The following is a 13,988-nucleotide window of genomic DNA, read 5'->3' on the forward strand; positions in this document are numbered from 1 at the left end:
CATAATCAAAGTGCTAAAAATAAAAAATGAAGAGACAATCTTAAAAGTTTATAAACAACAACCAAAAACAGCTCAATTAAAAATTAGGCAAAGGATTTGAATAGACATTTATCTAAAGAAGATATACGCAGGGCAATAAGCACATGAAAAGATGTTCAAGCACTCATTACTAGATAAATGAAAATCAAAACCACAATGAGATACCATTTCATATTCATTAAGATGGTGACCATCAAACACACACACACACACACACACACACACACACACAAATGGGTGTTGGCAAAAATGTGGAAAAACTGGCTTGCTTTTGCACCATTGGTGGGAATTTAAAATGGTGTAGCCACTATGGAAAACAATATGGCAATTCCTCAGAAAACTAAAAACAGAATTATCGTATAATTCAGAAATTCCACTTCTGTATATATACCCAAAAGAATTGAAAGCTGGGATTTGAAGAGATATACGTACACCTATGTTCATAGCAGCATTATTCACAATATTCAAAAAATGGAAGCAACCCAAGTGTCCACCAACAGACGAATGGATAAACAATATGTGGTGTATATATATATATATATATATATATTGTGGTGTGTATATATATATATATATATATATATATATATATATATATAACAGACAAAACTGAAGGACATTATAAGCCTTTCACAAAAGTACAAATACTGTATGATTCCACTTAGACTACTCCAAAGGAGTCAAATTCAGAAAAACAGAAAGTAGAATGGTGGTTTCCAGGGGCTAGGAGAGGGGAAGGAGAATGGGGAGTTACTGCTTAATGGGTACAGAATTTCAGTTTTGCAACATGGAAAGAACTATGGAGATGGTTGGTGGTGATGATTACACAACAAAGTGAATGTACCGATAACACTAAACTGTCCACTTAAAAATGGTTAAGATGGTAAATTTTATGTTATATGTATTTTACCATATTTAAAAGCGATTTTAAAAATATTTTTAAAATCTTTTAAACAATAAAACAAATAATCATCAAAGGAGCACCCATAAGACTGATGACTTTCTTCCCAACAGAAAGAATGGAGCTACAATACAATGGAATGGTATCTTTGGGGCACTGAAAAAAATTCTATAACCAGTAAAAATAATGTTCAGAAACAAAGATGAAGTAAAAAGTTTCAGAGAAATAAAAACTGAGAAAACTTATTTCTAGCACATTGGCACTAAAAGAAATGCAAAAGAGTCCTTCACTCATGAGAAAAAATATTCCCTAATGGAAACACAGACACGTAGGAAGACATGAAAGACAGACTGGTGTCAGAATTGTTTTGAGTGTGGTAGTCATGTGAAAGCAGAGAAGGAATGCAGGAAAAGGACTGGGTTTTTCCCAAGTCTTTGTCACCCTACTATAGGAAATCATTTATGAGATTACTACATGAAACAATAATAGGCCACGTATATTTGATAGGATTACCCAGTAATAAACATTTCTTTAACCAAGACACATTAAATTGAATTAGCTATTCAAATTGGGTGAAGTTTCAGGGAGTTATCATGATATTCTGAAAATAAGTAAGTCTGAGTTAAAAATATGAAACTATTCAAAATAAATCTGAAAAACATAATTCTATTATTGGGATTGATATATTAAGAAGATAAGGTAAAGAATAAAGGGTACTATATTAAAAAGGATTCACAAATTCATTTGGCCTCCAAAGTTGGATTATCTCCATCAGGGCTCCCAAAGACTGACTGACTGAGATATCAAAAAGCTTTTTCTCCCTCAGTCATCCTCCTCCCAGGCTTTCTGGCAGTATTTGACATTGCCAACCTCTCTATGAATCTTCCTGCTTCTTTAGTTTCTTTAAAAAACAAGACAAAAAAATACTGGAAGCCAGTTTTCCTCCTACTGCTGACTATTGCTCAGTTTTTGTGGTTGATTTCTCTTTCTCTAAATAGAATTTTGATGATTGAATATTGATCCTAGGAACTGTACCTGTGGTAATATTCCCCTTCCATTCTGTACATGTTTTCTGCCTGATGAAATCCTGGTGGCCTCAACCACTGTGTCTATTCAGAGAAATCTTCTAGTTCTACCTCCAGTTCTGTATTTCCACCAACCCTGCAATATCCCCATTTTGCTACACTCAAGGCACCTGAACTTCACATTCCAAACTAAATTTACCATTTTAACATCATCTACTCAAAGTTAACTGCTCTTCTCTTAATGTTCCAGATCTCAAATAATGGGGCCACTATTCATCCAAATGAAGTTCCTGTAGAATCCAGCGAAGAGAGTATTGGTTTCAAATCACAGTCCTCTCTATCTCTACTGCCATCACTTTAGTTTGACTCCTAAATTCCCCAGCTGCATGACTGCAAGCATCAGTCTCCTGGGCTCCCACCACCAGACTCTCTCAATAGCCTTCCTGATGTTTTTCCTTTTTAAAATAATTCATCTTTTAAGTTCTTCAATACCTTTCAAATTATGGTCTTCTTCATTTCTTTCTGAGCTAAAATTGATGCTGATACTGACTCTTACCAAGGTATTTCTAAAGATGTTTTTAGAATTTTCTCTCCTTTAATACAGGGATAGGCCAACTAAACTATTTTAAAAGTCTGAATTTTGAATTTCAAAATTCTTACACCTTATAGTGTAAGCTTGTATCAGTGTATTACATCCCAAGATAAAAAGTCTAAATTTATAAACCAGATTCATTAGGTTTCTTTCATGCTTTTTATCTCTGAGTTTTATTGAGTTATTGTTTAGCATTCTTATCAAAATGTGTGGTTCCAAATGTATAAACATTTGATATAGTTTGTATGTGAGGTGTTTATCATCCATGACTTGTCATTTATAAAGCCTTAAAAAAAGACTGAAAGGGAAGTAACTACTTTTGGCTTATAAAGTTCTTTCGGAATCTTTACTGTTAAGCAGTTGAAACACAATTTTAAACAGTGTCTATAATTATAGAAATTTCTATTACAATAAGATTTTAAATATAAAAATATATATAATTTCTAAAATATTTTGATTGTGGATACTGCCATCATATCTTGTAGATTTTTCTTTGCAGACAGATTTTAAGCACCATCCACTGAAAAATATCTGTTAAATTAAGAACTATATTTTTACCCTAAAAATACATGTATATTTTTATATGTATGTGCATATAAATGTATTAATGTGTGTGTATACATGTAAATATGGCATGTAAAATCAGTTTCTAAGTGCAAACTTCATTTCTTAATCCATATCAATGAAAGAACTGATATAAATACTTTCCAAAAAACTTTTAGCTTTAACATTTTCTGATTCTGTTTCAATCTCCAAGATACATTTGAGGAGAAAGAATCAACTCCAAACACTTTAATATGGAACAATGAGAGTTTCAAAGATTCTTCTTGCCATTCAAATAATTTTATTTACCCTTCCCACACTCTTAAGTCTTCTTAAAAATCCATTCATCCAAACATTACATGTTCTTATCATTGAACCTCCTATTTCATTTCTTGAAAATGTCAGTGAGTACTGATGAATGGAAAGTTCCTGCTTAATGTCTGGATTTCATTTGATATCACCTTGAAATTTGAAATGTAACCTTCAAAAGTGAATGTAACTTCATTCTATCTCTTAAAAGCATGATTATAATATAATTCCTATTAATGGTTTATGAGAGGAATTAACACATTTATACAGTGGTTGAATGTGTTACAAGGTATAGGGAGATTCTTACTCATTTTAGAAAGGAATATATTGTTGAATTAGGTCTCTAAGTATAAGACCTAGAAAAGATACAATATTTAAACTCATCTTTCTAACCAAAATCATTTCATTATTACTGACAGAAAATTTGTTTCCTGAAATCCATAGTTAACCACTTTTCTTCCTAACTATTTTTGTGATGTGATATAGTTAACACAAATACTACTAAATATGAATTTAAAATTACAAGACTATTTTGTAATTATAGAGTAAAATTCCGAGAACACTACTGAATTCTATATACTTAAGCATAGTAAAATAACATAGTATCTACTTGCTAGTTATTCCTGTCTCTGCAGACTTCTAGGTTGTGACCACTTTGACTTGCATTTTTTTCATGTAGCGGGCTCCTTTAAAAAAAAAAAAAAAGAAAATTTAAAAAATTTTAATTAACTACTTATAAATTGACAAATGCATCTAAATGAACATAATAAGCAAGAATGGAATGTGAAGAGTTTAATCAAATGTATTTCTAATTGTCAGGTTATACATCCTAATCAGAATAATTCCACAAAACTATCATTTTAAATATTTGAGCTGTGAATATATAAATTCAGTGTGGAACAAAAGGATGATACTATTGTCCAATATTCCTTCTAAAAACAATTCAATATTTGCAAGGAAAATTCTTTGTAGAGTGATTTTCCTCCTTGCCTGTTTTATTCCTAAGAACTAAATAATAAATGTGAAATGTTATTTTCCCTCATTCTTAAAAATTATAAAAACAGAATTTTTTTAAAACATTTCACAATTTAGATTCTTACAGGTCAGAGTTGCCTTTCCTCTAATTATTCTGAATGAATAAAATTTTATGTTCTCACTATTACACCTTAAACCCTGATTCGGTAATCCTCAGTTATCATTAAAACAGTGCTTTGACACTGGCCCTTATTATGTGTGTATTCATAGCTTAATGTGTTCAATATATTACAATTAAAATAATTGAGCCTAAAATGCTCATATGCATTTGTAATAATCAAATTTATTTTTAAAAAGTGACTTTAGTGAGATTAATGCTGATATGAACATTTATTTAGTATTGTAGTTTGTACTCTGTAACATTACAACCCGTGGTTGACATGGGAGATAAAGAAGAAGATGACACCTTCAAATTATTTGTTTGAATACTTAATGTAAAGGCTTTATATTTATAAAACCCAAGAATCTCAATATAATTATTAAATCTGTAAGTCAGGACTATATGAAACCTCCATTTATCCGTGGAACAGAGAAATATCTAGTTGATACATAGAGTCAGGCTGGGCCTGGTGTGTTTTAGGAATCATAAAGGGAAAGCTTTATTGATATTATTTAGTGCAATTTCCTGATAAAAAATTTAAAAAGGGGAATGAGAGGACCAAGAAAATATTCAAAATCTGCTTAATAAAGCTAATTGTTCATAGTAACACTCAGGTACCAAAAAAAAAATTCTCTTCTTGAAATAAGGACTCTAAAGGATATTTGGAAAATAAAAACTGTATTGAAAATATATAAATCACAGTTAATATGCTGGAGATTATGTTTATTTAATTGATGCAATTATTTACTTGTATAAAAAATAAAAAAATAAAATGCACAATCTTAAATAAAGCTTAGCAAACCATGTGTTTAGGTTGAAGTAATTTTCTGATTACAAATGCATTATTAAAATGAAATAGAAATTAATGATTTCTATAGTTATCCTTAATACCTTTGTCTTTTAACTTTTATACTAAAATTAAAAATGATTTACATATCACAATTACAGGTTACATAGTGAAATGCTTGCAGCCTGCAATATATTATCCTGAATTTCATAGAAACACAAAGATACAGTCTGGTTAAATACAATTTAATATAGTCTAGAGTCTAGATTAGAAAACTGGAATCATCTATTGTAACTTCTTTATCTGTATAGTTGATGAGGGAACAGAAGGCAAGCTGAGGACAAAGGAGAAGCTGACACCCCACAACCCCCCCCCCCACCATGGGATATATGTCACATTCCTCAGGCACTCCTGGCTGCCCTAAAGGAAAAACAAATAGTTAACTTACAGAGTCTCCCTCAGTTTACAGATGTCTTAGCAATCTACAAGAACAAAGCATTCCTATCATCAATAACCTAGCTTCCAGAAGGAAATATAGATACAATTAAATGCCCTTATAACATGCAGCCCATTGACAGACACTTGAAGTGGGCAGAGTGTACTGTTCTTCCAGGAAGTTCCCAACTATCTTAATGTTAATGCCTTACTAGAGGGGTAAACAACCTTAACTTGACAATGTCAAGACCTCCGGTATCCTGTGAGTCTTCTTTAGCATATGAATGTTCTTTTGGAAACCTCCCTTTTTCCTTACCTCCCCCAACCCCATAGTATATAATCAGCCACCCCTCACAACCCCGGTGCAGCAGCTCTTTCTGAACTTGGGTCCTGTCCCCCATGCTTTAATAAACCACCATTTGGCACCAAAGACATCTCAAGAATTCTTTTAGTCGGTGGCTCCGGACTCCACCCCACTGAACCTCACCTATATTCCAAAACCCCATCATAGTGACAATAATAATCTTAAGTGTCTCACAAATAGTCTTTAAAAAATAATATAAAATAAGTTCTTAACAGCTAAGCACACTTCTTTTTTTTTTTTAATTTTTTTATTGTTATGTTAATCCCCATACATTACATCATTAGCTTTAGATGTAGTGTTCCATGATTCATTGTTTGTGCATAACACCCAGTGCTCCATGCAGAACGTGCCCTCTTTAATACCCATCACCAGGCTAACCCATCGTCCCAACCCCCTCCCCTCTAGAACCCTCAGTTTGTTTTTCAGAGTCCATTGTCTCTCATGGTTCGTCTACCCCTCCGATTTCCCCCCCTTCATTCTTCCCCTCCTGCTATCTTCTTCTTTTTTTTTTCTTAACATATTGCATTATTTGTTTCAGAGGTACAGATCTGAGATTCAACAGTCTTGCACAATTCACAGCGCTCACCATAGCACATACCCTCCCCAGTGTCTATCACCCAGTCACCCCATCCCTCCCACCCCACCCCCCACTCCAGCAACCCTCAGTTTGTTTCCTGAGATTAAGAATTCCTCATATTAGTGAGGTCATATGCTACATGTCTTTCTCTTTGCTATTATTTTGTTTTATTGTAACAAGTAAAATTATAGGCCTAAAATATATTATTCCACTGCCCAAAAAAGTGATATATACTTAAAAATAATTATATTCTTGTTTTCTGTTCTCTTGTTGCTACTTTGTTAAAAATAAAAATTGCCCCTCTACTTTCAGGCAGATTCACCACTCAATATAATGAAAGAAATATGTCTGAATTATTAATATTATTATTATAGTTATTATCCTATATGATACTATACTATAAGATAGTATACTGTATTATATTATTATAATAATAGTTATAATAGTATATTATAATTATATTATTATAGTATAATATATAGTTATATTATTTTAAGAATAAGTAGACTTGCTTTTATTATTTGCAAATCATGGAATTGGGCCTTGTCATGGCTAGTGTGACAAACACTCATCAGGGAAGGGAAATAATGTTAGGACACACACTCTTCTAAACACAGTATTTTGTTTTTCTTTTACAAGAGACCTAATATATATAGTTACAGGTAAGACCACATTTTTAAGGCCAGTGCTGAAGGGGGAAAAAAGAACCATTTGGTTATAATAGAGACCAGCATACCAGCCTTGATGGTAACCTTTTACTTAATAACTTAAAATAAGATGCTTAATGTATCATATGACCTCACTGATATGAGGAATTCTTTTTGTTTGTTTGTTTGTTTGTTTTTTGTTTTGTTTTTTTTTTTGACAGAGAGAGAGCACAAGTAGGCAGAGTGGTAGACAGAGGGAGAAGGAGAAGCAGACTTTCCGCTGAGCAGGGAGCCCGATGTGGGACTCGATCCCAGGACTCCGGGACCATGACCTGAGCCGAAGGCAGACACTTAACGACTGAGCCACCCAGGCGCCCCAAGGAATTCTTAATCTCAGGAAACAAACTGAGGGTTGCTGGAGTGGTGGGGGGTGGAAGGGATGGGGTGGCTGGGTGATAGACATTGGGGAGGGTATGTGCTACGGTGAGCACTGTGAATTGTGTAAGACTGTTGAATCACAGACCTGTACCTCTGAAACAAATCATACATTACATGTTTAAAAAAAAAAAAAAGAAGAAGAAGATAGCAGGAAGGGAAAAATGAAGGGGGGGAAATCGGAGGGGGAGACAAACCATGAGAGGCTATGGACTCTGAGAAACAAACTGAGGGTTCTAGAGGGGAGGGGGGTGGAGGGAGAGGTTAGCTTGGTGATGGGTATTAAAGAGGGCACGTACTGAATGGAGCACTGGTTATACGCAAACAATGAATCATGGAAAACTACATCAAAAACTAATGATGTAATGTATGGTGATTAACATAACATAATAAAAAAATAAATAATAAAAAAATAAAATAAAATAAGATGCTTAAAAGAAAAATAATTTTCAAGTGTTTTTTTCAGTGCTATTACTGTCCCTTTTGGTCCAGTGTAAGCTTGTCTAAGTGCCTAAGCCCCCAGGTTAAAGCCCATTTTAAAAGACTTAGTGGGAGGACTGATATATGGAAACATTGTGTGCAAGTCTTTTGAAAGGTTTCTTGCTTTGGGCTACACTTATTTTGTGGTATTTCTGGTTTCTAGTTTTTTAGTCAACAGTCTTGAAATACAACCTCTTCACTCAGTACCTAAATTGTATGTAAATGGTGACAAAAAAAATCCATGTCATGCGTTAAATGGATGCTAATTCTCACTAACTAGTGCTCCTTATTACAGCCCTTTTCTTCCCAAACTTTCCATATCTTTTGATGGCCTGAGCTGCATTTAATCCTAGTTTGACCTGCTTCTTCCACCTGCTACTTAAAAGTAGAATGTGTGTATGAAAAATCCTTAAGGTATAAGTTACTACTTAAAGCATGGCCTCCCGGGGGCAAGTTCTTGTTCAGTTATGCTTCTAACCAGCGTCTATCACTCTGTAGATGCTGTAATATTTAACAAGTGTTGGTACAACACTTGGGCTGGGACAACACAGTAAATAAGCCAGATTTGGATGCCAAGCACCACAACTCCCAGCTTTACATTTCAATTTTATTTAAATGAGATTGCCTAATGTGTTTAAATGTTCATTAAATTAACCTTTCACATCCAGAGGGCACAGTGGGTATTCCCGATAACACTAAAATTTTAGACTTAGGTTTCCAACTACTACTGGATAAATGAAAAATTCAGAGTGTTTGAAATGTCAAGAATGCTCTGAAATTGATATTGAATTGGCTAAGAAGTTTAACTATGTCTCATGTTTAATGTTCTCTTAGTGTTTCTGTGATGTGATTACTAATAGTCATTGACTATTTAATGCCAATAATGTTCTCAGACCTAATGAAGTATAGGTGCTGCATATCACAGAAACTTTATAATATTAATCCAGGCAAGAATTACAGCAGGGAACATATTTAGGTTGAATTACGAAGTTCAAAGAAATTTTAAATAGCCATAGTCTATTCATTATCTTAGGGGAGATTTCACCACAGCCATCCTGAGCACATGAGGATATTTTGAAGGTCACCAGTATCTTCAGAAAATTCATTAGAATTTGTTGTCACATCTTGCAGGCATTATAAGAATTAGAGTGGGAGGGCTTTCCAGAAAGTGTGAGACCGTACACCCAACACTGGATTTGTGAGATCTGAGTGGAGCAAAGGATGTCTTAGTAATGGCACTGTAAGTCATTTGACTTTAAAGACAGAGCTTGAAAGTCCAGATAGAAGGCTTTTCAGAAACTAGAGGGCAAAACAGAATTCCCAATATGAGACTAAGGCCTTCCAGATCCTGCCTGTGTAGCCTCTCGGATAAATTATGAATAAATCCCCAAAGAGCTTATCACTAAAGGGCAGAGATGGAAAGCAGATTTAAGTATAATCTGAGACAGGATATGACAGAAGTGTGCACATTTTACTATGGGAGCCGGGGTAAGGGAGCACTCAGCACACTCTAAGTTTGTGGAAGGCTTCTGACTCTGTGATCAGTCAGTGCCTTAGATGCCTCAAGTATTTTATACACTTTATTAAATTTTAATTGAATTTCAGTGAACAAAGCCAAGATTCTTTAAGTTTCTTCCATGCATATATTTTACTTTAAAGGCCAGTAAAAGGACAGAAAAAATGGCAGAGCCTCATGAATCACTATAAGCCTTTTGTGTTCCTTTTATATTTACCCCTTCTCCAAATCCCTTAAATTCTTCAGGAAGAGGAAGGAATAAACAAGTACAGAACTGCTGATATTTGGGGTTTAATTTGTTACCACCATCCACTCTATTCTTTCTTGTCTAATATAAAATTTCCATGGGTGAGACAGACATGAGGGTAATTGAAGACAAAAAACAAAATTGCTTGGAAGGCAATAAACTGAGCATTTTGAATCGAAATAACAAAGAAGACCTTTCACAGTATATTGGATCATAAATATTCAGAAGCATTCCCTTCCCACCCCCAATATTTCCATGGGAGGAATATACCACTGATGTTGGGTTTGGCTCTGTGACTTGCTGTGGTCAATAGAACAGGTGCAAGTAACGGTGGACCAGTTCTGATCCTAGGCCTTAAAAGGCCTTGTGTGTTTCTGGCCATACTGTTACAGCCCTGCCATGTATAAGAACTATGAAATGAACATGTCCAAATTAACCCACTGGCCTGGGAGTAAAATGAGAGATCGGAGCAGAGCTGTATAGCAGGGGCATCATAGATCGCTGACTTCCGCCTGACTTCCTGACATGAACAAAACCAAATGAAATCAGCACAGCCACTCAGTGAAGCCCCAGACTGGCTTGACAGATTCCCAACCAATCCCCAGACACTTGAGCTAACTAAATGATCATTACTGCCTGCCACTGAGATTTTTGTTGCTGTTTGTTATGCAGCATTATTGTAGTAATAGCTAAGTGATACATCTCAGATAAGGGGGTCAAGAAAGGCCTCACTTAGAAGGTAACATGTAAGCAGACACCTAAGGAATGAGAGAGACCTATTTATGTAAACAGCTGATAATTAAATTCCAGGAAGAAAGATCAGCATTCAAAGCACTAAGACATGCAGCATACCTGGAGGAACTAAATAATGGCCAGTATGCCTGAGCCTAATCAGCATGCAGAAGAGTAACCCAAGGATAGATTGAGACAGAGGGAGGTGACACATCAGACCTTGTACGGTCTGGTGGGAAATAAATTTTTAAAATTTTCAAGAGCCAACAGAATCTTCAGATTATCTGTTTAAGACTAGCTTAGAAGTGGAAAATGAGTTAGAAGAGAGGACAAGGAATACTTGACTTGAAAATGTACTTACATGGCAAGCACATTGGTTTTATTTTAATTTTGTGCATTATATGCACTCTTAACCCTTGAACAACATGGGTTGAAACTGTGTGGGTCCACTTATATGAGACTTTTTAACAGTGTAGTACTGTAAATGTATTTTCTTTTTCTTATGACTTTCTAGTAATATTTTCCTTTCTTTAGCTTACTTTATTGTGAGAATACCATATATAATATGTATAACATACAAAATATGTATTAATTGACTATGTTTTGGTGAGGCTTCCATTCAATAGTAGCCTACAGTAGTCAGGTTTTTGGAAAGTCAAAAGTTATAAGCAGATTTTTAACTGCATGGGGGTGGAGTGGTTGGTGCCCCTGATTCCCACATTGTTCGAGGGTCAACTGTGTATACAGCAGCTTTGAAAGCGCTGCTGGAGATCAGAGGCCCTTTCGCATTTCCCCAGTACCACTACCTATAGGCCTGATGTGACATAAAGGAGGAGAAGCCTTTGTACCTCTGACCAATTTCACAGAACACTTTGCTGATCTCTCAGCCTACTTTTATTGGCCTAATAGTATATATAATTTTTCTTCCCCAGTGGTATCTTTATGGCACCTCTATTCTCTTATAATATTCCATTGAACCACATAGTCCAGCAGAGTATATAATGTGCAGTGAAGGATGCAAAATAATATAAACAGGCCACTGTAACTAAATTTCACTGGCATTTCATATTGGCTTGTCTGGGTTTTTACTGCTTTTTGTCAGTACTAAAGTGGATGTCTGCTTCCTCACTTGTCTCTAGGACCCTGACTTTAGTTACCTCCGAAGTATAGTCTAGAGATGATTTTCTAAAACATTTCATCATGCATGCTTGACTTGGGGGAGCAAGGGTGAGGAAGAGGAGAACTAACATTTACTGAGTGCATATTGTATTGCAGATATTATCCTAAGGTGGTTAGAAAAGATATTTCTCTCAGGTTGGTTTCCCCATGCAGTAGATTCTGCCTAAGACATAGATTTGAGAATAAACGCTTTATTTGGGAGGCAATCCAATGAAACACCAGTATAAGAGTAAAGAATTGAAACAGGAAGTAATGAAGCCATTGCCACTCTGGGCAACTGAAGCTGTATCTACATGGAATATACCTCAGGGGGTAGGAGAGGGGTGAGGAAGGTGAGCTATTTATTCTCCCACTCTCATCTGACAATGACTGAGGCTGCACCTGGGGGAATTAACTTCCAGGCTGCACTGAACACCTGCTGAAAGAATGTTCTCAAGAGGATTCAATAATACTTGTACTTAGATGCCATGGGCACACAGTAGAATGTTAAAGGTCAAGAGGACATGGATGGGCCCCCAACAGCTACAGAACCCTTTTCTTATTTGTTCCTTATTAATGTCACCATTTTAGAGAGGCTTTTACTGATCGATTAATTTTAAGTTCTCTGTCACTTGTTCCTTTCCTCCTGAGCCTATATCACAATTATTCACTATTAATTTGCTTCTTTCCTTATATATTTCTATATTCATTCCTAGACTGTGAGCACAATGAGGTCAAATACTGAGTTGGTTTTGTTCAACATCTAGTACAAAGGAGGAACTCAGTATTTGTTGAAACAATTATTGAATGACAACCCTATGGAGTAGGCAGTATGATTTTCATTACTGAATGGGAATCCTAAGGCCTTATTGGTGGTGACAGTATTACAATCCAGGATGGTCTGACATAAAATCTCATACTCCTTGCCATACTGTGATACTGACACCATGCTGTTTTTCCATTTGCTGCCTCAGAAAACTCAATTAATTCCTATTTGCTACATCATTAAATTTAAATTCCTCTGCCTAACTTTCAATTCCTTCAATAACCTGGCTGGTTAGATTATTCTTGCACCTTAAAAAAATTGTGCACAAATACGTTACAGGCTGAATGAAATGTTGCTTTAAACTGTACGTTAAAATGACTTGCAGGTTGCTTATTGTCAATAACTATTTTAATATGAGAAAACAGTGTGATCTGGCCTCCAAAAAGTCCAATGTAAAAGGCTAAATGAATGTAAATAGAGCAGTCAGAGGAGGGGTGTGAATGATGGTGTAATGCAAGACTGTTTCCAAGGCCAAAATGACTTGAACTCAGAGTAACTGATGATAGAACAGCAAAATTCCTCTTATCTATGCATAGGTAAGTGATTTTGCTTTAGATAGTTGGGCCTGAACAAAAACCACAAAATCATACAAGCAAAATGGAACCAGGAAAGATGAAGTCAGAAAATAAGAGAACAACAACCAAAAAAACCCTAATGTATTCCTACTTATATTTGCTAAGGATGTATAGATGCTTTCGTTTGCATATCTCATTTAAGACTCAGGACAAGGTCTTTAACAGGACTGTAAGGCCTGACAAAAGCAAGAAAATAATTTAGCATTCAGTCTTTCAGTGAAGAAGCAACGAGTACTAGGGTAAAAATTCACATAAGAAATAATTAGGTAATATTATGACTTGTTTTTGGAGAAAAGAGGTTGTAGAATGCATTGATTGATCAAAATAGTTGAAGCATTTTCCCATGCTATCAGACTCCTATAGGTGCCTCTTCTTTGGGAGGATTATAGCTCCTGCGGGAATGATGTTAGCCTAGGTAGGCCATGTGACTGACTTTGGCTAATGGAGTATAAGCCAAGGAAAAGCTTTACATCAGCCTGTGTGGCTACTAATCCTATTTGCCATCTGTGGCAAATCCTAGCTATAAGCTCCATTTTCTTTCTTGGTCTGGAACAAAGAGATGGCAGAGCAGAACCCCAGCCAATATGTAGCCAACATATAATAGTAGTGAAAAATAAATTTTGCTGTTGAAAACACTCAGGTTTGGGGTTGTTTACCACTGTAAT

At 35.2% G+C, this 13,988-nt stretch overlaps 1 protein-coding gene across 10 annotated transcripts in view; it reads right to left on the minus strand.

Annotated features, from left to right (window-relative positions):
* Positions 1 to 13,988, minus strand: part of LRRC7 (leucine rich repeat containing 7) — a 533,169-nt gene that overhangs the window by 365,378 nt on the left and 153,803 nt on the right. For 2 of the 10 annotated variants that reach the window (XM_032426327.1, XM_032426336.1), the window contains exon 2: positions 4,020 to 4,095. The exons of the other annotated variants lie outside the window; for them this stretch is intronic. In XM_032426327.1, the coding sequence (XP_032282218.1) occupies position 4,020 (1 nt within the window). In that variant the 5' untranslated portion in view covers positions 4,021 to 4,095. The remainder of the gene's footprint in view (positions 1 to 4,019; positions 4,096 to 13,988) is intronic. 10 annotated transcript variants of the gene reach the window in all.

This window comes from Phoca vitulina, unplaced genomic scaffold (assembly GCF_004348235.1).
Source record: "Phoca vitulina isolate PV1807 unplaced genomic scaffold, GSC_HSeal_1.0 scaffold2, whole genome shotgun sequence".
Taxonomy (NCBI): Eukaryota; Metazoa; Chordata; class Mammalia; order Carnivora; family Phocidae; genus Phoca; species Phoca vitulina.